Source organism: Pteropus vampyrus, unplaced genomic scaffold, assembly GCF_000151845.1.
Source record: "Pteropus vampyrus isolate Shadow unplaced genomic scaffold, Pvam_2.0 Scaffold271, whole genome shotgun sequence".
In the NCBI taxonomy this organism is placed as follows: Eukaryota; Metazoa; Chordata; class Mammalia; order Chiroptera; family Pteropodidae; genus Pteropus; species Pteropus vampyrus.
The window spans coordinates 2,067,275-2,093,509 of record NW_011889052.1 but is presented as its reverse complement, the minus strand read 5'-3'; the positions used below and the strand labels follow the sequence as shown (position 1 = coordinate 2,093,509).

The 26,235-nt window shown below is 40.8% G+C and overlaps 1 protein-coding gene and 3 pseudogenes across 4 annotated transcripts in view; 2 read left to right on the top strand and 2 right to left on the bottom strand.

Moving 5' to 3' along the window:
* IP6K1 (inositol hexakisphosphate kinase 1) overlaps nt 1-26,235 on the top strand; it is a 40,591-nt gene that overhangs the window by 7,615 nt on the left and 6,741 nt on the right. Inside the window, exons 2-5 of one of the 4 annotated variants that reach the window (XM_023520544.1) lie at nt 4,163-4,355; nt 4,820-5,107; nt 14,672-15,020; nt 22,722-22,932. In XM_023520544.1, coding sequence (XP_023376312.1) covers nt 14,798-15,020; nt 22,722-22,932 — 434 coding nt within the window. In that variant the 5' untranslated portion in view covers nt 4,163-4,355; nt 4,820-5,107; nt 14,672-14,797. Of the gene's footprint in view, nt 1-4,162; nt 4,356-4,819; nt 5,108-13,196; nt 13,474-14,671; nt 15,021-22,721; nt 22,933-26,235 lie in introns of those variants that run through there. The other 3 variants (XM_023520543.1, XM_023520545.1, XM_011375433.2) reach the window with 3 other exon arrangements.
* On the bottom strand, nt 5,121-24,479 carry LOC105302425 (annotated as a pseudogene).
* LOC111729595 lies at nt 13,638-13,756 on the bottom strand (annotated as a pseudogene).
* LOC111729584 lies at nt 15,042-22,715 on the top strand (annotated as a pseudogene).

Genomic DNA, 26,235 nt, shown 5'->3' with positions numbered 1-26,235 from the left:
AGTGGAATTTCTGGGTCATACGGTAGTTCTAGTTTTAATTTTTTGAGGAACTTTCATACTGTTTTCCATAGGGGCTGCACCAGTTTGCAGTCCCACCAACAATTGCGCAAGGTTCCCTTTTCTCCACATCCTCACCAACACTTGTTTGTTGACTTACTGATGATGGCCATTCTGACAGATGTGAGCCGGTATCTCGTGGTTTTAATTTGCATTTCTCTGATTAGTGACATTGAGCATTTTTTCATGTCTGTCGGCCATCTCTATGTCCTCTTTGGAGAAATAAATGTCTATTGAGGTCCTCTGCCCATTTTTAATTGGAATGTTTGGTGTTAAGTTGTGTGAGTTCTTGATATATTTTGGATATTAATCTCTTATCGGATGTATCATTGGCAAGCATCTTTTTCCATTCAGTAGGTTGTCTTCATTTTGTTGACGGTTTCCTTTGCTGTGCAAAAACATTTTAGTTTGATGTAGTTCTATTTGTTTTTTTGTTGTTGTTTCCCTTGTGCGAGGAGACATATTTTTTTATGTCTTTCTTTAGATTTGGAAAGGTTTTGGCCATTATTTTTCTAAATATTTTTTCTGCCCTCTTCTCTCCTCTTTCTGGAATTTCTATAATGCATATATTGTTACATTTGGTAGTGTCCCTCTTTTCCTTATTCTTTTTACATTTTGCATCTGAGTAATTTCGGTTGTCTTCCTTCAGGTTTACTGATACTTCTTAAGTGTGCTCAGCTCTGCTGTTGAACCCCTCCAGTGATCTCCTCCCCACCCCCACGCATTTCAGTTGTGGTACTTTTTAGCTACAGAATTTGTTTGGTTTCTTTTTATAATTTTGGTCATTCATTGATGTTTTCATTTTGTTCATATATCATTTTGATTTCCTTAGTCCATGGTTTCCTTTAGCCCACTAAATGTATTTATGACAATTGATTTAACATCTTTGACTAATAATAATTCCAATGTCTTTGCTTCCTCAAGGATTTTTTTTTAGGGGGAAAGGAGTCAAAAAGTCTTTTCCCTGTGAATGGGCATTAATTTTGTTTTTCTTCGTTTTATCGTTTTTTTTTTTTTTTTTTTTGTTAAAACTGGACATTTGAATATTGTGTTCTGGTAACTGGAGAAATCTGATTCTCCCACTTCTCAGGGATTGCTAGGTTTTGCTTATTAAGTGGTAGAGCCTTTTATTTGTGACTTTTCTAAACTAATTTATTCCTTGTTGTATGTGGTCATTGAAATTTCTGTTCATTCATCTCTTCAGTTAGCCAGTGACATGATAAAGATTTCCTTAAATGTCTGGCTCTCCCAAAAAGGAAAAATAAAAACAAGTACTATCCTCTTAAATCCCTTGGAAACCATTTCAGACCGTATGTGTTGAAACAGTGGTCACCAGCCTCTGCCTGCTTCTGGGTGATCAAAAGCAGCCATCATCAGTCAGAATGCACAACCCTGGTATTTGTAGGACAGGGTCTTTATTGGCCCACCTTAGCCTCCAGAAAGCTGCATGGGGAATTAGGGCAGCCTTCCCTCTGCTGCTTGCTGTGGGGTGGGGGTTGGGTAAGCTGCTACGTAAAAAGGCTGAAATTTACCAAAATTCACCAGCCTCTTCATCGGGCTCTACTTTGAAAGCTTCATGTTTTCCAGCTAGACTCCAGAGTTCCAAAAAAGTTATTTCACACAGTTGCTGCTATCTCAATAGTTGTTTGGCTGGAGAGAAGGATCCTGGAGCTCCCTACTCTGCCATCTTTCTTGTTGTCACTCCCATGGACTGTTTTTTAAATTTTTGTTTTGTTTTCTTTTTGTTCGTTACTAGCATATAAAAATATAACTGACTTTTGTATATTGACCTTGCAGTTTATGGCTTTGGTAATAAATTCACCTATCAGTTTCAGAAGTTGTAGATTCCTGAGCATTTTCTCTGTAAACAATCATGTTATCTATATAAAGTCTTATTTCTTCCTTTCTAGTTTTTATGCTTTTGATTTCTTTTTCTCGCCTTATTGTATTAGCTGATAAAATGTAGAATAGAAATGGTGAGAATGGACATCTTTGCCTTATTTTGATTGTATGAGGGAAGTGTTAAATTCACATTGAGTATGATGTCAGCCGTAGGTTTTTCAAGTTTTTCCATAAATTCCCTTTATCAGGTAAGCAAGTTTCCTTCTATTTTTAGTTTGCTGCTGGAGAGTTTTTAATCATGAATGGGTGTTGAATTTTGTTAAGCTTTCTCCTTTGTACATTGAGATGATCATGTTTTTTTTTCGTTTTGTTAATATGATGAATTACATTGATTTAGTCTTCAGATATTTAATTAACCTTGCATTCTCATTTTGTCATGATGTATTATTTTTTCTATATATCATCGAATTAGTTTTGCCAAAATTTTTTAAAAGGATTTTTGTGTCTATGTTCATGAAGGATATTGGTCTATAATCTTTTTTTCCTCCTCCGTTTTTGGTAACTGTTTTTTGTTCTTAAGTTTTGTTTTCAGGGATGCCTGACCTTATAAAACAAGTTGGAAAGTGTTTTTTTTCCTCTGTTTTCTGAAAGAATGTTTACAAAATTAGTGATTTCTTTTTTAAATGTTTGATAGAATTCACTAGTGAAACCCATCTGTGTCTGGAGTTTTCCTGTTAAGAGATTTTTGATAAAATCAATTTTCTCAATAAATATAAGGCTATTCAGATTTTATATTTTATCTTTATCAGTTCTAGTAAGTTTTATTTTTTTTGTAAATTGTATTTTTTGAGGTATTCGTCCATTTTGTCTAAGTTGTTGAATTTATTGGTATACAGTTGTTTATAATATCACCTTATTATTCTTATAATGCGTGTAGAATCTGTAGTGATATTTCCTTTTTTATCCCCGACAGTGGTAATCTGTGTCTCTTTTTATTGATCATTTCTCTAGAGGATTTATCAATTATATTGATTTTTTTTTTAAAAAACCTGCTTTTGACACTGCATTTTCTCTTTTTCTCTGTTTTATTGAGTTCTGTTCATATCTTTATTTCCTTTTCTGCTTTAGTCTTTTCCTAGCTTCTTAAGGAGAACCTTAGGTCATTAATTTTATATTTCTAATACTTTTAAAGCTATAAAATTTTAGCATCGCTTTAGTTACATCAGTATAGTAGATACTTTTAAAGTGTTTTCTCATATATTGCCTTATCCTCTAAAGTGCATAGGACAGATAGTCTCATATTTAATTCATTGACAGTGAAAATAGTTGAATTGGGTGTATTGAAGGGTACACAACTTATTAATTGTGGCATTGGCGCTTGCTTTCAGATTGAGTCTCATGAGTTACATGAGGGTCAGGAAAGGAAGTGTGAGGAGCAAAGAGATTTGGAACCCAACTTTTAAGGAATGATGTTTCTTTGAAGACATCGCTACACTTTCTAAGTTGGGAAGTTGTTGATGGGTTTGTGTGTGTGGGTAGAAGTCCCCATCTGTCTGGAATTTTAGGTTGTACATAGATAGAAGTGTTTTTCTGTTGTTTAAAGTTGCTTAAATGTAGTCATTCTGGTGGTTTACTGGAGGGTAGAACACAGCTAGAATATAATCTGCTCGAAGCAATTAAACTGTTGCATTTTGTGAGGCATTAAATAGGTCACTTACCTATTCTGTTTACAGGCTTTCCCACATTCACTATAATCACGTGTTGCTCATCTGCTTCTGAGTGCCTTCTAATAAAATCTTCATCCACAGGATGGATGTTCTGATATTTCATGGTGTGTTGTGTGTGGTGCTGATTGGAGGGACAGCCTGTTGAATTTGTCCCCTGAAGTCTCGACGCTATGTGGGCCTTGAGGGGGAGAGGTCTCCCAGGAGAGCAGGAATAGGATACCAAGAACATGGTCCTTGGAGGAGAGAACCTGGGCCGATGTCAGCCCCTGTGTGGAGCAGCCGGTTCTCCCCAAAGAGCAGGAGGGAGGTGAAGAAAAGGAACGAGAGTTACCAGTCATGTTGGACCCCTCGGTTGTGAGAACAGACCCGTACTGTCCCTTCGCATCTTCCTTTCAGTCGTACAGAAGCGTCTTTCTTTGTTTTGGGCCTTTGGAATTGGCAGTAGGAGATAGGACGTCCGGGAAGTTCCCTGTTCCATGCTTTAGCGTTGCAGACAGCCTCGTTTTAAATGTCCTGTGGTTTTGTCTTCCTTTTAGAACCATTTCTCCTGTCCTTCCACATGTACGCTCTCTGGGTTTGACCATGTTTAGATTCAGTCGTGAATGTGCTGGGCAGACTGATTTGATTCAGGTATGGCTCACCTGCAGACTGTGTAGTCACAGCACGGGTATTCCTGAGGCTTCTGGTGAAGGACAGTCCCATACAAATCGTGAGCAGACAGTGTTTCAGGTAAGAAGGATGGGGCACCTTTGTTTCTCCTTTCTTTTGGTTTTCTCGCTTTCATTTCCTGTGTATCACTTGGGACTTGTGTTCTTAAAATTCTGTCCTCAAACCCCCTTTTTCCCATTTGTTTCAGCACAGTTGAGGCATTTTCTTTTTTTTCCTCATTAAACTTTGAATGAGGTCTCAAAATTCTGTGACAGATTTTTGATCATGTCGTTTCCATTAAATAACTGATTTTAAAAACTAATAACTTAAAAACTGCCACACACACACACACAAAACCAAATGGTCTACAAAACCTTCTCCTTTCTTTCCGAAGGTTTTATCATGCATTGTGATCATTAACCAGTCTTTCACTGTTAAGCTTAAATGGCCAGTGGAGACAAACAGTTCTGAGACTGTTCTTCCACCACTGATTAAGACTGGGGTGGCCGGTATTGGGGATAATATTCTTTTACCTTTCTGAGCAGACTTGGTGACCTTGCCAGCTCCTGCTGTCTTCTTGTCTGCTGCTTTGATGACACCCACAGCCACTGTCTCATGTCGTGGACAGCAAAACGGCCCAGAGGAGGGCAGTGAGAGAAGCTCTGAACACAGACTTGCCAGGAACCACATCAACAATGGCAGCATCACCCTATTTCAGAAAACCTCGGGCTGTCTTCCGGATATTTTCTAGAACGACGCTTAGTCTTCTCCTTCAGCTCAGCAAATTTGCAAGTGATGTGAGCATGTGACAGTCCAGCACAGGTGCATATCAGGTGATTTGGCCTGGATGGTTCAGGGTAATTACCTGAGTGGTGAAGTCACGGCTTTCATTACTGGGTGATTTTTGCTGTCACCAGCCACCTTGCCATGATGAACTTCTTTGACAGACATGTTCTTGACATCGAAGTCCACATTGTCCCCTGGAAGAGCATCACTTAAAGCTTCATGGTACATTTGATCAGACTTTATTTCAGTTGTTACATTAACTGGAGCAAAGGTGGCCACCATGCCGGGTTTGAGAACACTGGTCTCTACTTGGCCCTCAGGGACAGTGCCAATACCACAGATTTTGTAGACACTCTGGAGTGGCAGACACAAAGACTTGTCAGTTTGACAAGTCGGTGGCAGGATACAATCCAGAGCTTCAAGCAGCGTGTTTCCACTGGCGTTGCCATCTTTATGGGTAACTTTCCATCCCTTGAACCAGAGCTGGTTAGCAGTTGGCTCCAGCACATTGTCACCATTCCATCCAGAAATTGGCACAGATGCTACTGTGTCAGGGTTGTAGCCAGTTTTCTTAATGTAGGTGCTGATTTCCTTAATGATGTCCTTGTATCTCTTCTGGCCATAAGGTGGCTCAATGGAATCCATCTTGTTAACACCAACAATTAGTTGTTTCACACCCAACGTGTAAGTCAGAAGAACATGCTCAGGGGTCTGTCTGTTCTTGGAGACACCTGCTTCAAATTCACCAACACCAGCAGCAACAATGAGGACAGTACAGTTAGCTTGTGATGTGTCTGTAATCATGTTTTCGATAAAGTCCCTGTGTCCTGGGGTATCAGCGATGGTCACATAATGCTTGCTGGTCTCAAATTTCCACAGGGAGATATCAGTGGTTCAGCTTTCAATATATCCAAGACACACGCGTACTTGAAGGAACCTTCCCCATCTCAGCAGCCTCCTTCTTGAATTTTTCGATGGTTCTTTTGTCCCACCACATTTGTAGATCAGATGACCAGTTGTGGTAGACTTGCCAGAATCTACGTGTCCAATGATGACAATGTTGATGTGAGTCTTTTCCTTTCCCATTTTAGCTTAGATTTAGCAGTGTTCTGGTGGCAGACCTGTTACAAAAAAGAGGCAGACATTTTCAGAGGAATCTTAGCTTAAAAAAAAATACACACACACACACACACACACACACACACACGTATATGTAAATGGAAGCACAGGCTTCTAATCTTTAGAATCCAGTAAAAACAGGAAATGGATTCTAGCTTTTCTCTTTGCTCTAAATTAATTCTGGTCTGGCTGTTTCATCAGGCTAGCACATCAAGGCCGCCTGCCAAGCATGTTTCCTTCTTGCTCCCTGTTTGCTCTCAGCCTAGTGTCCTTGAGGAGGATGCCACTGTGTCCCTTGCTCCTGGGATAGGACCCAGGAGCCTAAACAATGATCTTTTCTCAAAATAGATACCTTTAAGCCTTTTTGCCTTTTCTTTGTTGCAAACCTCCCAGATTGCTCACAGCCTCTGCACACATTTCTGGTTTCTGTGTGAGGGATGTGCCAGTCCCTTTTGGGCAGGCTCAGATCCACAGCCCTGTTTAACCTCTAGAATGTTCCTTCTGTTTCCCTCCTTGCAAGAGAAGTTTGTGAGCATCTACTTGAAACAAGCCAGTGCATGGGGTGGGGGAGAGGGCTGTTCCCTCACACCCTCCTGCATGTACCTAATCTGTATCAGTGCCTATGCAAACGCAGGAACGGGTTGGACTTCAGGAAGGCATTAGATTCCCTTCTGTGTATGCTTTAGAGAACAAACAAGCTTTCATGTTAGTTTTCCGCTGTAGGTTTGCCAATGAATTTGAAGGTATTTTTGTTCTTTTTCCTGTCAGAGTCTAGATCAGCTTATTATTTCTGAAATTAGTTTTCCTAAAGTCCAGAGCTATACAACCAAACTTTGTGAGTTCTTTTTTGGTTAGAGTGATTTGTCAGTCCATTGTGTTCATTTTGCTGAGCGGTTTTGCCAGAATTTTACCTAACATTTCTGATTTACAAAGTTTAATTTACTTTTTAAAAAACTAAATAAATTTCATACAACTTTTAAAGGGCATGATACTTCATCATTACGCTTTTAGTATTTAAATGATATGTTTCATTTTAGAAGAGATAATAGAAATATGGGGTTTATAAACTAATTTTTATGAAAATTTGAGGAAATTTGCAAATATTCCTATGCAATGAGAAGGCACCAAAGATTCTTCTCTTTATAAAAAGATTCCATGTCAGACTCAAGTGGTTAATCTGAGGTTATAAAAATATGTTGGCCACAGAATTTGGAATTCTAACCAGGCTTCTTAGAATGCATGTCTGCTGGTCCGCATTTTGAGGTGTGTCTGTGCCTGCCACACTAAGGAACTTGGTGACCAGGTATTGTCTCGCTCTTGCTATGGAGACAGTGCCTTCCTAGTTCTTAAAATAGTCCTGACCTTGTTCACCACTATATCTGATTGCAATTTCTCTTTCTTTTATTCATTGTCACTTTCTAGGCTTGCTATGTTGTTGAATTAAAACAAATAAATGTATTTTCTAAATTTGGTTTGAGTTCTTTGATGTGGTTCATCCTTTATAATTGAGACTATCGGTTTGTTTGCCTAATACTCCCTTGTTTCTCTTTTGTGTATCCTTAATGTTCTAATGCTGCTCTTCATAGGCTATCTTATTTTTCCTCCATATCTTGTCTAGTTTCTGTTGTCACTTTATCCAGGGACATTTAACAATTTTCTTTCATATATCAATTTTATTTTTAGAGTCGAAACACAGAATTTTGCATTCTCGTTGATTTGGAATTCTATCCTGTGGCCAAAGTACTTTGTCCTCTGTAAAGCCATGTTACCTCTTTGTTCTGGTTTTGGCAGCCCTAGGTTAGAAGTCTGTACATTTTTTGATTTACAACCCTAATATTAAAAAAAAAACAACAACTTCTCCTTAAACATTTCTTCACGTTATATGCTTACTGTACACATCTGTTATATGTATTATATACATACATACATACATACATTTATTCAGCTATTTTTATTGCGTGGCTACTATGTACCAGACACTGCTCCAGGCATTTAAGATAATATATAATGAACTAAAAGAGCCTTTCCTTCATGGAGCTGACATCTTAATAACAATTTAAAAAAAGATGTTATTAATAAAATATATAATATGTCAGAAGGGCATAAGTACCATGAAAAAAAGGAAAAGCAGATTAAGGGGAGTGGAGCGTGCAGGTGGGTTTTCAGTTTAAACTTAGGGCAGTTAGATAGATCTCATTGAGAAAGGTATAAGAGCAAAGACTTTTGAAGGAGGTGAGGGAGTTAGCTGTGTAGATATGTGGGGGAAGGTGGTCTAAGCAGAGGGATGGCGGTGCAAAGACCATGAAGTGGCTGTGTGCCTGTGTGTCTAGCCATTGTGACTAGGGTGAGGTAATTAATAGGCAATGGGGAGAGGGCTAGAAAATCAGATCAGAGAGGAAATGGGGTGGGAGGAATGCAGATCTTATGGGATCTTCTAGGCTATGGTAAGGAAATTGCATTTTTACTTTGGGTGAGGTGGATGATGTTGCAGGGTTTTGAAGTAAGACACATGCCCTCTCAGTCACTGTGACTGCTGTGTTGAGAAGAGACTAGGAAGGTCATGATAGAAGCAGGGATGCTACTTAGGTGAGAGATGTTGGCAATCACACTAGGCTGGTAGCATTCGTGGTGGTGAGAAGTAGCTGGATCTGGATATGTTCTAAAGTTAGAGTTGGTGGGATTACATGAAAAGGGTTTTAGGGAAAGAGAAATCAAGAATGACTGCTAGAGTTTTGGGGAGAACAGCTGTAAAAATGGGCTTGGGGATGGGGAAGACTACAGGTCGTGAAGAGTTCTTTTGGGGTGGAGAAGGAGCTCTGTATTGGCCATGTTAAATTTAAACTCCTTAGATCAAAAAGGCGGTTGGATATATGAATTTGGTGTTCAAGGGAGGACGGAACTGAAAGTGTTGCTAGACATAGAGGACGAGGACAAAGAACCAGGAAAGAAGACTGAATAGTAGGAAGATGAGAGTAGAAGAATCCAGATCCTGGAGTTCTAATATTTTCTTCCCACTTCCAGGGAACTGTGACAGTATTCGTACCCCTCTTTGGAACCATTGCTAGTATGTTCTTCTGTCATTTACTGTGTGTTGACATCAGGCTTTTAGCACTGTGAAGGCTTTTTCTAAATGAAATATGAGTTCAGAGGATAATACAATATTAATGTACTTGACATGTAGATTTAAAGATGTTAAAATTTTACCCGTGTTTCCAGTTTTTTGAAAAGAAAGAAAAAAGTATAGAGTCGAAGTACTGTTCTTGGATATCAACCTCCTCCTTTTCTTTTTTTCTTTTTCTTTTTTTAGGCGAGGCAACCCTTGGTTGACCTCACAGATAGCAAGGACCTTGACAGCTTACAATCCCTTATTTTTTTATTTTTATGCCTACAGCACCCCTTCTTTCCTCCTCTAAAGTTGGTATACTTCCTTCCATTCCATATCATTGTTCTGACACATATATATGTGTCCATAAATTCATGTATAATATAGTATTGTTTTGTGTATTAGAAATGTACAACAGTGGTATCATACTAAAAGCATTATTTCCAAACTTGCTTTTACCAGTTCGGCTTTGAAATATATTCATGTTGATATAGATAGATCATTAATTCAATATCATACAATTTATACCAATTAATTTATTCATTCCCCCCTTAATGGACATTTAGGTGGTTTTCTTGCTTTTGCATTACAACAGTGCTGTAGTGAACATCCTTGAACTTGACATCTTGGGCATGTGGAAGGTACACACCTTTGGTTGTGAGTTGTCATCAACAGAATAGGAAAGGAGCCACTTCTCCCTGACTGGCTAGTGCTTGGTAGGTCCACACTTTTTATTTTTTTGCCAATCTTATAGGAGTGAAATGTCCTTTCTCGATTTCTGTTTCTCTGATACTTTGAAGGGGGGCATCTTTTCACATGTTTATAAGCCATCTGAGCCTCCACGTTAGGACACATGGACTATTCAGACACCAGATCTGCTAGTGCCTTGATCTCTAACTTTCCAGCCTCCAAAACTGTGAGAAATAAATTTCTGTTGTTTGTAAGCCATCCAGTCTATGGTACTCTGTTACAGCAGCCCAAACAGACTAAGAAATTTCTTAAGGCTCCTTCTCAAAAGCCTCTTTGAAATTATTTCCTTTTGATACTCCTTAATGGCCCAGAGAGGAGAAATGTCTTACATCTGGCAAGGGTAAAAGGTGTAGAGAGGGAAAAAAAAAAATAGTAAATTTCCCTTCAAGTTCAGTCTGCGTCAATGCCTCTGCTAACTTGCATGTCAAAGAGTTAGGCTCTAAGAATTAAATACTAATTGTAATTGCTTTTCACGTTTGAATGTTTGTCAGTCATAGCAAAGGACCATCAGGATGACTGGGGAAAGTGGGAGTCTCGCTGTTATTGGAGATGCTTTTAATAAATCAGCTTTCTGACAGTCTTATAAACTAGGGGGGCAACTCATAAGTTCCTCCACAGCTATGGTGCCTGGGTCTGTCTTGGACACATCTGAGCCGTGGAATTAAAGAGGCTGTTTTGTAACACTCAGGCACTACCCTTCATGCCTTTCCTTGACACCCAGGATACTACCTCTTGCCAGCTCAGTGGTCTGTATCTACAGGGATTCCACCTTTCCAGAAAAAATCTTAGTGAATGTTACTTGGAAAGCAGACAGGACGGGTAACTCAGGAACATAATCCTGTGGGACTGATTTTACACTGAAAGGTAAAACTTGGCCATAATTTCTATAGTGATACAGCTCTCAGATGACACATTGTGGGAAGAAACACTGAAACACTGGTCTCCATTTGGATTTCCCTCTGCCCAGAGCTTACAGCCCTTCTCACTGTAGGCATGCCTTGCTCCTGGACAGTCACGGTTCCCTGCCCCGGGAGACACCTGGTTATCATGAACCTTCCCTTCACCTGAGTTTCCAGTCACTGTATGTCAGAAGTTTGGATAGTGCTGGGAGACGGGAAGGACAGAATAGTCTCTCCCTGTCTTCTAGACTTGACACATCATAATGGTTTACACTGTACACGTTTAAGTAGCTCTGCTGGGTACACTGAGAGGGACCTGTTACGACGTTGCTTCGGTTATAGCCGTAGTCTCTGTGGGGTGGGGGGCTTGCCTGGGGTTTCTCCAGCGTGTTCTTATTGCTCAGATGCTTACTCACAACAGGGAGAACTTACTGCTTGACTAGTTGTCATCGTATTTGGTTGTGTGGTCTTGTGCAGGAGGAGCCCCAGGATGGCTGTTGTCATGCCTAGGACATCAGCGCTGGTGACCATGTTGTAGTGCATGACCAGAATACTGTGGTGACCATGATCCTCTTGGTGGCATGGCAGCTGAATAACTCAGAGGGCTAACGAGGTTGAAGATGCTGAAGGAACCTTCTACAGTGATCGCTAGGAGTGTCCTGAGAGATACCACCAAGTTATGGCCTAAAGTGGGATTGAGGTTGTGATGGGAATCTTTTAGAGACTTTTTTTAACTGCGGTTAATTCTGGAGTGGGGCGGAGGATAAACCTGGACATCACCTTCCTCCTGTGCTTCCCAGGTGACTAGTGCTCACCTTCTGTGTCTTGTGAGTGTAGGGTACTTTAGTGCTTAGCAGAAGCTGCTCGTGATTGGACTGCTGCTGGACGGGGGCTCACAGGTAGCTCGTTTGTGATGCTAATTCTTGCCAAAGGGTTTTAAAATATTGCCTTTGTAAAGTGCCTCCCCAGCACAGAAACTTGAAGAATTTCGAATAGCTTGGTTCTTGATTGGCCTTTCGCTGTTCATTCCTTTTTTCAGCTTGATGACTCTGAGAAATGAGCCTTTCCTTTTCTCCCTTCTGACTCCCAGCGTTGTTTCAGACAGAGATTCCTTTCTGTACCTGTTTTCCTTGTACTGTTCACATGCCTTAGGAGTTCCACAGGAGGGGAAGATTCTGTCTGCTCCTGCAGCTCTCGCCTGAACCAAGTGTAACTGCGTAATGAGCCCTCACTTGCATCGTGAGAGGAGTGTGCAGTTCTTATGAAGAAACTGCAAAATGAGAAATTACAGTTTTGCTTAAGGAATCAAAGAACATTTGCGGGGAGGCTAAGGAAGAATTTCTTTTTCTGAGTGGTGTAATTACAAAGGGTAGTGATTTTTACAGGAAAAAAAAGATCGCAAGTCCTAATGTATTTGAAAGAATAGACTTGTGAGATGTTTATAATATGTAGATTACTTACCTAAGCCTTTTCTTCTCCTGCATAAGCTCTTGTGATATTTGCAGATGATGTCTAGTAGTTATATTTTTAAAAACAAGTATTTTTTTTATTAGTCTCAACCTAAAAACCTGTTACTATTGTCATAGCCAAAGATTTCACTGCACATTATGTACTTGAGCAGTGTGAATTCCGGATAGCAGACGCCTGGGAAACACCACTAGATTGCAAACCAAATAGGGACCCTCCGTTTATTGCCATGGCCATGTCGGGGAAAGAGGACCATTTATAATTTCCCCCAGGGAAACCTTTGGAGTCATTTACAAAACAAAACAAAACATAATAAAAAACAAAGCTTATACTAGTGGGGTTTTTTGTTGTTGTTGTTTAACTCATGGCAGTGAAACTAGAGTCCCTCATTTTTGCAGTTATCTGACATTTTTGATACTTCGTAGCTTTTAAAGAATTTGCGGGTTTTCCTTTATGTTAGTAGTTCCTTAATTTAAGTCTAGAAAAAGACTGCAGAAGCTGTAGGTGTCTTAAATGGCATAAACTACTTGAAATCAGGTCAGAGGATTAGTTACACTCTGGAAAATAGCATTTATTGACTGTTATATTCAGATGAGTGTGTAAAAGATCATGTTCAGTAAGGTCCTAAAGTGGCAAAAGTATAAAGTGTAAGTTTCTTTTATGGTCTGCCTCTTGTTGAATCACAGAATCAGTTCTTAGCTAATTACCTGGATATTTGGACAGTTTCATTACTAGTTATTAGAGAATGAATTTTCTGTTGGTCAGATTCTTTTTTAGTATCTTGGTACGAGCCCTGTGGCCTGGATCGAATTCAGATTCTCTGCCTTCAGGGACACATGAAAGATTATAGAGCTGTGGTGTCCACGCTTGGCTTTGGGAAGGGTGCCCTTTTGTTATCAGCAAAGGGCTTGTTCTTCAGTCGTTGGGAGTTTCCTTGTCATCAGAAAACAAGAGCCAGCTACCTTAGGGACCACAGAGGTATGCGCTGAACTCGTGGTCAAAGAGAATGGAGTCTGGGAAAGCTCCCTGGGACCGGGAGTTGCTTCATTCTAAAGGAGGACTGAGAAGCAAAGAAGTATGTCCATTCACACGGTGCCAATCTGTTTGGGGGAGTGGGAGTGGAGAACAGTTTATTTTTGTTGATAGCCGTGAAATAGAACATTGTTTCTTGGGCAGCTTTGGATTAAGAAAATTTTACAGTTTTGCAACAGTATTCTTTTTTTTTTTTTTTTTTAAACACTACTACAGCACCCGGTCTTCCTAGGTGGTCTCCCATCCAAGTACTAACCAGGCCCGACCCTGCTTAGCTTCCGAGATCAGACGGGATCGGGCTTGTTTAGGGTAGCACGGCCGTTGACACAGCAGTATTCTTGTATAGCCCATTAAGTCCATAAATATGAGGTTCAGGTAAAAAAATGGTTTATCTCTTGCAGGTAAAATCGTATTCCTGCTCTACAAATATTTTGTTTTTCTCTTTTAGACTTGATATTTCAGATGTAGTCTTGCCAATACATTCCTAATTTAAAAAATCTATTTTAAAGAAGGTGCCAACTACTTTCTTGAGAGAAAATTGACATTACAAAGAGCTTTTCCTGTCCCACTGATTAGCATAGAGTCAGACAGAAAGGGAAGCTCTGTGGTCATAAATTGATGACCATAGATTTTAAGTAGAAGAAATCTGAAGCCTGAATTCCTTTGGGAAAAGCAAAACCTTTTTATGATTCTACAGCTCAGCCCAGAGTGGCTTTCCCTGCCTGATCCTTGCACCTTCAGCAGAAAAGTTGGGAATCTAGCGTGATCTGATTTCTCAGGCAAAACCTTTTCATTGAGTCAGGAAGAGACCCTTACAGTACTGACAGTCATGGGAAGTCTGGAAAGAATAAATTCGTGTCACCTTCTGGTTTTTTCCTGAACTCTTACTTTTGAATGTGAAATGAAGAGGGACAGTTGCTTTCCTTTGGTTGTAATATACTGTAGCTCTAAAATTAAAGCCTTTAGAGAACTTAGACGGAATCTGAGAACTGAGAAAGGAAGAGATTGTGGGCTTTTGTGCATAAAAAGATGGATGGAGGTGACCAAAGATGCATCATTCAATGAAAATGTACCAGCTGCCTCTCAGGCACTAGCAGTGTTGTGCATGCTGGGGAACACAGAGCAGGGAACTGAACAGAATTTGTGTTCTTACTCATGGAGCAGATGTTCTGTGAGCTCTAGGGAAATTGTAGCTTGCCAGATGTTTTGATTCCCTCTTTTCCTCTCTTCCTTTATGTTAGGAAAGAAGAATAAGCTGAACAGATTCTGACTGTTGGCTTTCAGCTCACGAAGGACCTGCCTAGCTCTCCTTTCGTGGTCCATGTGCTGCATCCTCTGCCTTCAGTGTGCAACCGGCCCCCTACGCAATGTGTGTTTGTCAAACCATGGAAGTGGGGCAGTATGGCAAGAACGCAAGTCGGGCAGGAGACCGGGGAGTCCTCCTGGAGCCCTTCATCCACCAGGTGGGCGGACACAGCAGCATGATGCGCTACGACGACCACACTGTGTGCAAGCCCCTCATCTCCCGGGAGCAGCGCTTCTACGAGTCCCTCCCCCCCGAAATGAAGGAGTTCACCCCTGAGTACAAAGGTTAGTCACTGGCCAGTTTGGAGAGAGCAGCAGCCTTGGGCTCAGCCCTCTGCTCAGTTTTCCTTGTTTTGTTTGCTCTGTGATGTGATTGTGGGTCTCTGTTGTCTCAAAGCGGCTCAGTCACTTTGTTAAACAAAATTTGAGGCTGAAAGCATCAGTTGAGGTCTTTAGATCTTGAAAATTGAATTTATTGATAGATACACCTGAGAAGAATTCACAGTGTTAAGTCCCATTGGTGAAGGGCATGCTGGTGTCAGGGTTTCCTGTTTGCTGGGATGGTCTAGGAGAGAAGGAGGCAGCCCTGTTCTGGTCCCAGAGGAGGAAGAATTGGGTGCTTTCCAGGCTGTGGCAGGGAGACAGCTGGCAAGGGGGCCCTGTGGAGCCCGCGTCTGGATGTGCTGGGGGAATGAATTGATGGTAAGAAATTTACAGAAAGACTGGGGTCTGGAGGTCCTAACTTTTGAAGGAAAAAGAATCTGTTTCAAAATGGAGGTTAACTTTATATAGAGTAAAATTCTATGAGTATATACCAGAATTAAGTCACTTCATTTTAAAACCTGATTTTTATAATTATGTTTATACACTTTTATGATTACCTGTCATGTATAAGTTATATTTTTTTGTGTTCTGCTTTTTAACTTTTCTAAAGCTGTATGAATTCAGTCATGTTTACAGCATCCTTTACGTAGGGGATCCTCAGTTTAGAAAAACCAATCTGTATCAGTATCGACTTCTGTTTCCTTAACTCTTTATTGTTATAAAATATACATAACATAAAATTTGCCATTTTTACGTGTACACTTCAGTGGCATTAAGTACATTCACAGTGTTGTGTAACTATTACCATTATCTGTTTCCAGAAGTTTTTCATCACCCCAAACAAAACTCTGTAACCATTAAGTAATCTCTCCATTTCTCCCTTGCCCAGAATCCTGAGTAACCTTGACTTTCTGTCTATAAATTTGCCTATTGTAGGTATTTCATGCAAGTGGGACTATGGAATTTTTGTCCTTTTGTGCCTGTCTTGTTTCACTTAGCATCATGTTTTCAGGGTCCATCCATCTTGCAGCCTATATCAGAGCTTCATTTCTTTTTACGGCCGAATACTATTCCACCGTAAATATATAGCACATGTGGTTTATCCATTCTTCTGTAGATGCACATTTGGGTTGTTTCCACCTTTTGGCTATTGCGAATAATGCTTCCGTGAATATTAGCTTACAGGTATGTGTTTAAGTCTTTTCAGTTCTTTGAGGGTTATCCCTAGGAGTAGAATTGCTGGATCATATGATAATTCTGTGGTTAACTTTTTGAGGAATTGCCAAACTTTTCTATAGCAGCTGTACCATTTGACAGTCTTACCAGCCGTGTTTCTATTTCTCCACATCCTTGCCAACACTTATTTTTCATTTTTAAAATAAATTATTATAGCCATCCTGGTGTGACGTGGTATCTCATTGTGGTTTTGATTTTCATTTTCTTAATGATCGATGATGTTGATGAGCTTATTGGCCAGTTGTGTATCTTCTCTGGAGAAATGTCTGTTCAAGTCCTCTGTGCAGTTTTGAGTTGGATGATTTGCTAGCTACTGTTTTCAAAAACAATCAGAAGAATATTGAATTTGGAGAAATAAATATTCTAAGACTACAAAATAAGAGAGAAGCCAGAATCAAACACAGTGCTTGCTGTCTCTAAGCGGCTAAGGAGCAGCCGTTGCAAATGCTTTGTCAGTGCAGTGTCAGCCTCTTACTTGTCCACACTCAACACATCCATGGCCAGACCTTCTGCCAGAAATGTGCCAAAACCAGACTGAGAGCTACAGGCCCTGCTAGCGCATAGAGCCCTGCTGCTAAGGAGAAAAGCCCTGAAAAGGGAGTTGAGCCTGATTCCAGAGAAAGATTTTCTAAATCACAACCTCCAGAACAGGGACAGGTTGGGATCGAGGTGTCTTCTGGGGTGGAGTGTCAGTCATAGCACTGGTTCAGTGTCCCCCTGCTGCAGCCTTTTCTCAGACTGGGGATCAGAGTCGTTAAAAGCCTAAGTGAATCCGTAGTATCTACTTGATTTTCTTTGCTCCGGCTACATTTTCACTAGAAAAATAATAAATATACTTTCTCAGAAATACAATCCAGTGAAACTAAAACTGATCCCTTCTTTTTAATCAAATGCAGTCCAATTTATTCAAAGGAAAAGGAAGATACTATTGGTCCAATTCATATATTTCAAAGACCAGCATAGGGTTTTTACCTTTAATTTTGAAATAAATTTTACGTTACAGAAAAGTCGCAAAAATCGTAGAGTTCCCGTATGCTGTTTCCTGTAACGCTCCCACGATGTTAATGCAGCGGGTAAAGCCCGTGGCAGGGCAGCACATGTCCCTACAGAGGGCTCCCTTCACGCGCCTGGCTCCCCAGCGGCCCAGCAGGACTGGCAGCCCCATGCAGGGAGAGTCTGACCCATCTCTTCGAGCTCTTGAGTCCTTCTGAGATGATGTTTTAAAACATCTGTATGAATTGAAAGCTGTGGTTGATGGTCTTTCCAAGATGATTTGGGTGCGAGATGCGCACTTGCATGTAACCAACATAATCCAAGCCGATGAGCCCGCCGCTTTATTGCCCAATACACTGGACTTAAATTCATTGCTTGGGAAGGATTACAGGGTGCTGACAGACATCGTGATCATCGCAGACCCCGCCTCCCCTCTTCTCTCCCTGCACCAGCTGTTCTGTGACCGCTCCTGGGTCCCGTTCACTGTCCACACACATTCAGCAGTCAAGAGCGTGCCAGAAAACCTTGACTGCTTAAATTAGCAGACTAAAAAACAGTTCCTCGATGAATATCAGCTGGGTATTACTTTAATTTGGAAGAATGTGCCAAAGACTCGAATGAAGTTCAGTGTCCAAATGATGGGTCACATTAAAGGAGAAGGGAGCATTGCATGTTTTTTGTTCTCTCTGGCCAGAAGCATAATGCTGTAAATTTAACCCGTATAAATAGCTGGGTAGAGATAGCTGTTCTTCAACTAAAAGGGGGAAGCAGTAAAGTTAAAAAGCCGCTGTCTCCATCATCTCTGCTCTTGGGAAGAGCTTCTGGCTCACTGGGAATGAACTCACTGTGGCAGATGTTGTGCTGTGGTCTTCTCCAGCAGAAAGGAGGCTGCAATGTGACAGCGCAGTACGACGGTGCAAGCCACCATGCAGAAGTGGGTGGGGGCCTGCGAAAACCTGGCCCCTTTAACACTGCTTACAAGATCCTTAAATGAATTTCAGTAAGCAATTTTAAAGGATTTAGATTTTAAGAATGGTGCTGTTACATGTGTATGCTATAATCAAAGTTGGGTATCTATAAATACATCATATTTAAAGCATAACTATAGTACAACTTGTAATTACCAAAACCGGTAAATGGACATTGATATAAATACTATTAATTAATCCATACACTGTATTCAAATTTCGGCAGTTTTCCCACTTATGTCCTTTTTCTGGTTCAGGATTTCACATTGTATTTAGTCCTTAGTCTCTTCCACTCTGGGATAGTTTCTCAGTCTTTCTTTGTCTCTCATGACATTGACACTTAGTAAGAGTCCCAGCAGTTATTTTGTAAAATGTCCTTAAACGTAGACTTGTCTTATATTTCCTCATGACCAGATTGAGGTTATATATTTTGGGCAACAGAAATGACCCTGTGTTTTCCTCAGCTCATCATGTCAGGAGTACCTGTCTTGTTACTGGTGATTAACTTTGTTCACTTAGTTTAGGTGCTGTCTGCCAGGCTTCTCCACTGTAAAGCTATTATTTTTCCTGTTGTAATTAATGAATATCTTAGGGGAGACACTTTGAGACTACAGATATTCTGCTTTTTGTCATTCTTTAGTCCACTAATTTTAGAATCCATCAATAGTTCTTGCCTACAGCAGTTATTACTGTGATGCATGCCTCATAGTGACTTATGTTTCCATCATTCCTTCTGTATTAATTGGAAGTAATTACAATTCTGTAAGGAAGAATCGTCCTTTCTCACTCATTTATCAGTATGGACTTAATGAATATTTTATTGCTCAAATTATTCTTGATTTGGTCACTGGGTCTTGTGTACTTGTGACATATACTCCCACAGTTTTTATACTTTTTTTACTTTCAGTTACTACAAGATACTCTTGTATTTTTCCTCCTCCATTAAGGAACCAACCATTTCTCCAAGGAACTCTGTTTCCTTTTTTTGTAGGAATAGTGTTTAGAAAAGATAAGATCTTGGCACTAGATATACTGAGTGCTACTGGAATATCATTACTTTTAGGCCCTTTCAGTAGACAAATTTAGAAAATGCATGTATATATACTAACCCACACATATATACACACATCTGTATTGCCAGACACACAGGTAATTTAAAAACTCAACTAACCTAACGAAAAATGCCGGTAACATTCCATAGTACTAGATGTGAAGTTCTAGGCTTCTGTATCTTTATGCAGAACTTTGCCTCATTCGTTTATCAAATATTTTTTGAGCATCTACTAAATGTCAGGTCCTGTACTCATCAGTGTAAAAGGCAAAAAAAAAGTCCATACCTTCAAGGAGCTTACATGCTAATATGAGAAAAGGTAACAAACATAGACCAAACAGTTACAGATTGTGATAAATGCTACGAAGAAACTAAGTAAGGTTCTGCAGCTGAAAATAGTAAGGCTTCCGGAACGGAACACTTGCTATAAGGTGATCAGGGAAGGAGTATATGAGGAGACTTGAAGGACTGAAGGATGAAGAGCAGCCTTAAACATTTCTCTAGAGAAGATACACAAATGGCCAATAAGCACGTGAAAAGATACTCAGCATCATTAGTCATTAGGAAAATGCACATCAAAACCACAGTGAGATGCCACTTCACGCCAGGATGGCTATAATAATTTATTTAAAAAATGAAAAATAAGTGTTGACAAGGATGTGGAGAAATAGGAACATGGCTGATACAGCTGCTACAGAAAACAGTTTGACAGTTCCTCAAAAAACCACAGAATTACCACATGATCCAGCAATTCTACTCCTAGGGATAACCCTCAAAGAACTGAAAACAGATTCAAACATATACCTGTAAGCTCATATTCACAGAAGTATTATTCGCAATAGCCAAAAGGTGGAAACAGCCCAAATGTTCATCAACAGAAGAATGGATAAACCACATGTGCTATATATTTACGGTGGAATAGTATTTGGCCTTAAAAAGAAATGAAGCTCTGATATAGGCTGCAAGATGGATGGACCCTGAAAACATGATGCTAAGTGAAACAAGACAGGCACAAAAGGACAAAAATTCCATAGTCCCACTTGCATGAAATACCTACAATAGGCAAATTTGTAGAGATAAAGTCGAGGTTACCCAGGATTCTGGGCAAGAGAAATGGGAAGTGATTACTTACTGCTTACGGAGTTTTGTTTGAGGTGATGAAAAACTCCTGGAAATAGATATTCTATTGATGTTTTAAAGATAAGAGAATATTGTGAATAACTTTGTGCCAATAAATTCTACAACTTAGATGAACTAGACAGTTTCTTAAAAGAAACACTATAAAAACTCATTCAAGAAGAAATAGATAATCTAGATCGTCCTGTCTATTAAACAAATTGAAGTGGGAGTTTAAAGCATTCTAACAAAGAAATTCCAGGCCCACCCTCACGGCTTCCCTGGTAAATTCTACCAAAGATTTAAGAAAGAAATATTATCCAATTCTACACAAACTTTTCTAAAAAATTGAAGAGGGAATATACCCTAGCTCATTCTGTAAGTCCATTATAAGAAAATAAATGTCCTTCAAGAACCGAGATATAAAAAAATTTGAAAAAAGTTTTAGTGGATTGAATCCAATATGTTAAAAGGATAATATGTTGTGACCAAGTAGGGTTGATATGAATAATGCAGGGTAGGTTGCAGGTAGGTTTAACATTCAAAAACTAAAGTGATTTACCATATTAATAACCTAAAAAAAGGAAAAAAAGTGATTATCTCAACAGATGCAGGAAAAGCGTTTGATAGTATCCGGCATCCATTCTTGATAAAACAACAAAACTCTCAGCAAACTAGGAATAGAAGGAAAGTTCCTCAACTCGATAAAAGGCATCTATGAAAAACCTACAGCTAGCATCATGCTTAATGATCAAACAGTTGCTTTCCCTGCTAAGATCAAGAATAAGATAAGGGTTGTCCATGCTCTCCATTTCTAGTCAACATTTTACTGGAGGTTCTGGCCAGGGCAGTTAGGCAAAAAATGAAATGATCGAAAGCATCTGAATTGGAAAGGAAGAAATAAAACTCTTTATTTGCAGACAACATAGAATTCTGTCTTCAGCCAAACTAGCAATCAAGTATCGGAGTAGAATAAAATCCTGCAAAGGACTCAGAAAATTGATCTCCTAAACACCCTTCCTTAGGAAGTTACTTGGATATTCCACTCTAATAGGGAGTAAACCAAGAACGGGAAGTAGAGGATCATGAAAGAGAGTTTTCACTCTGGTCCGCTGCCTCAGAGAGGGGTCCAGCATGGGAGCTATGTGGCAGGCCTAGAGGACACTCTAGATCAGAGCATGGGGGAGTGCCCAGGAGACAAGATTGTAGACCAGAGGGCATTCAGACTTGAACAAAATTGAGACTGGTGAAGACAGAGGAAGTTAAAGAGGTGCAGGCCTGCAGGAGACGCAGCTGTCTGTGTAAGAAAGCCGGAGCACTGATGCGGAGCCCCCTAAGGTGAGGCATATGTTTGAGCAGTGTGATGGGAATGTGAGAATAAAGAACTCATTTCACTTTGATGTTTTAAGGATTTTTTTTTTTTTTTTTTCTAAAAAGACTCAGGGATTAGAGCAGTGCCCATTTGGAGAAGGAAATGGGCTGAACAGAAGGATATTCTTGGTCTGGCATATTAACATTCATAAATGCTTCTCACTGATTTCAGTTTATAGAGCCAGTTGTGCACACCAAGAGTGAAGAAAGACATAGCAGACAGAAGGTTGGATGTGGAAGTTAAAAGGCAGTCTGGAAGTTAAAAAAAGCCAGAAACCTTCCTTCTTGAGTTAGGTTTCTAGGTATTGCATTTTAATTGCTTTGGTAATGATCCAGAAGAAACTAAGAACAACCTGTTAGATAAAAATGGACCCAACAAACTGTTTTGCATGAGTACAGCATGGAAGATACAAAGCTGTCTCAACTTAAAAATGCCAGCAGAAGTTCTCTCTGGTGAGATTGATTAGAATCGCCTGATGCTCGGTGTGGGCAGGAGACATACTTTTAGGACTTCCTTGGAAGGATAAGTCCTGAGGTCTCTAGGTGACACCGTCAGGCAGAAGGAAACCCAGATCTAGAAAAGGACACAGGAAATGGCAGTATCATAGATCAGTTCAGTAAGTAGAGAGTTAAATTATGTCAGGCGTGGATGTCACCGAGGGAGCACAGTTCTTTTGAATGGTACAGAAGTCAGTAATTGAAAATAACAGAATGGAAATAAATATGGTTTTATCCAAGATCAAAGGTAAGTAGCAGACTTAGAGTGGGAGTGAATAGTCAGCCAATTTCTGGAAAGATGTCTGCTGGTCATTGCTCGTACCTCAATCGACAATTCGTTCAGGGCAGGTGACGTCAGTGTCAGCAGTGTGTACTGCATGGATCCAGCCCATGTAGACATTTGTTGATCGGCTGTCTTTTTTCCAACAGGTGTGGTGTCTGTTTGTTTTGAGGGGGACAGTGATGGTTACATCAACTTGGTAGCCTACCCTTATGTGGAAAGTGAGACCGTGGAGCAGGATGATACCCCAGAGCGGGAGCAACCTCGACGCAAGCATTCCCGCCGGAGTCTGCATCGGTCAGGCAGTGGCAGTGACCACAAGGAGGAGAAAGCCAGCCTGTCCTTCGAGACCTCTGAGAGGTAGAGGGGTGGTGAGCAGGGCTGAGGGTGCATCTCCGGTCCCGTCAGCACAGATGCTCAAGACATTTCTAGAGTACCATGCATGGGGAAGTGGGGCCCAAGTTTGGGGAAGGTGGCTGGTGTTCCTGGGCCACCCACGTAGGTGCAGCCATCTGCTGTGTGTCACATCACCCCAGTGATGCCCGCCTCATTATGGCTATAGCTGCTTAAGAGATGCAGCTCTCTGAACTCTTGGGAAGCAAGGATGCCCTGCGCTCTCCAGCTTTGTCATGTCTCACACCCCCAAGATGTGTCAAAATGCATTGATTCCCTGAGAGGCTGCAGCAGCTTTCTAACCTGGAGTTTGTCAGAGCCCAGGAGCAGTAGGAGGCCATCCAGACTAGTGTTCTTTAAGGGCTTTGGTGTCAGACCTCTCCAAGACTCTCTATCAGCTATTAACCCTTTCCCTGCACCTGAAATTTAGTTTATTGCATTGGACATAGATTAGATGTTTTTTGTGAATTAAGAAAGTTTTCAAAGAATTATGTTTCTTCATATTTCAGGCAAAAAATGTGAACTCCCACTAGGGTAGCTATAATCAAAAGGACAGACAATAAAAGTGTTGATGAGAAAGTAGAGAAATTGGAACCTTCTCGCATTGTCAATGGGAATGTAAAATAGCGCAGTCACTCTGGAAAACAGTGAATTCTTTAAAAAGTGAGACCCAGCACTTCTTCTCCTAGGTATATACCCAAGAGAATTGAAGAAACATATTCACACACAAAACTTATACACAGACGTTTGTAGCGGCATTGTTCCTAATAGCCGAACAGTGGAAACAACCCAAGTGTCTATCAACTGATGAATGGGTAAATAAATGTGGTCTAGCCATACAGTAGAATGTTACTTTGCCGTAAAAGGTAATGGAGTGTGATACGTGCTGCAGCATGGATGAACCTTGAAAACATTACGCTCAGTGAAAGAGGCCAGACACAACCAACCACGTTATGTGATTCTGTTTATGTAAAATGTTCAGAATAAGCAAATCCATAGAGATAGAAAGCATGTTAGTGGATGCCAGGGACTGGGGGAGGGTGGGAAGTAACTGCTAATGGTGATGGGGTGATGACACGTTCTAAAAATTAGAGAGTGTTCATATTTTACAACCTTGCAAATAAACTAAAGAACCACTGAATTATAACAAAATAAAACAAAACCCCCCAACATAAACTAATGTAAACTAAAAGGAATGTGAGCTTCCTGAAACAAAGTGAAATCAAAATTGTATGATTAAATTATATTTAATTTCACTCAGAAATAAGTTACTATGAATCAGATGCCGTGTGGCCTGACTCAGTTGGAGGTGGGCTTTTCTTAGATGTGGCAGCACACAGTGTGTCTCTGACATCAGACCAGCAGCACACGGCACACCTGGCTCCCGCGGCACAAGGGCCCAGGGCGATCCGCTTTCCTCGCTCCCTTTGATGGGAGGGAGCACACACTCATCAAGGAGCCCAGAACCCCACGGGACTCTGGCTGAGAGTGTGGTGTCTCACTTCCTGTGTTCTCAGTTGGGGTTCTCGGTGGCCAGGTCTGCATCTCTGATGCCAGGAGAGGGCATCATCTCTGCTTTGTGGCGGGGTCTCCAGATACTAAACATTCTGTGGAATGTGGACTCTGGCCTGCAGAGCATGGCTTCCAGGACCTCCTCTTCATTACCCATGGGACTTCCTTATGACTGATGATTATGTGACCTAAGCTTGGTCGTTCAGATGACAAAGATTGTTCTTCAAGCCCATAGCTGGCAGTTGATGCTATTCTGAACAGCCCTTTGAGTGGGCTTTCTTTTGTCCTCCTAAAGTACAGAAATTATTTCCTGTGTCATCTGGTGAAAAGCCAGAGAACATAGAATCACAAGGTCTGCCCGTTACCAGGTTCAAGGCCCTGCTCCGAAGGTAACGTCTCTATCTGCAGTGACCAGACTTCCGTTGGGCTTGTTAGCAGAGTCTCTAAGTCACTCCCAGGAGTGGAGCATGTTTCTTCCCTAGGGCCAGGGCTACAACCAAGGATCATGCCAAGGGCCTTGGGTGCCCTGTGCAGGCACAGAAAACTTCCTTGGATTGACTTGGCAAGTAAATCAACCTTGCCGATTCTTAAAGGAGATTACAAAAAGGCATCCATGAATGGCCTCAGCAGTGCCAGAAGAAAATGGTTTTGTCATGCTGCGAGGCACTGGCGGCTCCTCTACTTCTAGTTGAAGAGCAGTGAGATCTCTGCCAGCGCCTCCTAGCCAGTGTCACCCAGCCGGCCCAGCTCCCTGCCGGGGAGCACCAGCATTTCTGGCACACACTGGCCCTGATGGTCACCTTGATGCTGACCCATTCCACAGCTAGAGGAGAGGCCAGCAGTTCTGGAGAGGGGAGTGGCATGGACACTGCCATGGCGCACATGGTCTCTGCCATTTCCAGGGCACATGGCTTCGCCAGCACTTCACTTTTCACTGCTTGGCGGTGTGCGAAGCAGCACTGCAGGTTACTTTAGGCAAAGACTTTTATGTTGGGGAAAAAATGAAGTTGTAGTGAAGTTAGAACCTTTCCAGTCGGAGTTATCTTCGCACCAAAACCCCTTTGTGGTTTGACTTATTTTAGAAACAAAATTCCAATACTCAGATGGCTTCATGCTTTCCACAGGTGCAAACCTTGTCCACTGAGAAACTCAGGTTCCTTGGGGCCTGCCCTTTCTTTTCTGATATTTTCCTCTTTCTTCTAGGCCCAATACAAAGGCAGACAGACATTCATAAGCATAACATCAGCATCAGCTTTCTTCACGTCTTACTAAAGATCTTACTAAAGATATTGTGGACGCTACACTCTTGTCTGAAAGAATAGTTACTCCTGCCCTTAACAGTGGCATCCTGCGCTCCATGCTATATTCGTTAAGTATGAAATTATATGCTTACCAATTTCTGTATTTTTTTAAATTGTGGTAGAATACACATAGCATAAAATTTACCATTTTCAACCTTTTCCCAGCGTACAATTCAGTGGCATTAAGTACATTCACACTGTCCATTTCCAGGATGACTTTACCATCCCTAGAAGGAGCTCTGCACGTATTAAGCAATGAACTCTGTTCTCCCCACAAACCCTTAGCAACTGCCATTCTACGTTCCGTTGCTGTGAATTTGCCTCTATCTTGTATGAGTGGAATCATACCATATTTCTCCTTTTGTGTGTGGCTTATTTTACTTAGCAGAATGTGTTCAGGTTCATCCAAGTTGTTACATGTATCAGCATTTAATTTTTTCGTGGTTGAATACTATTC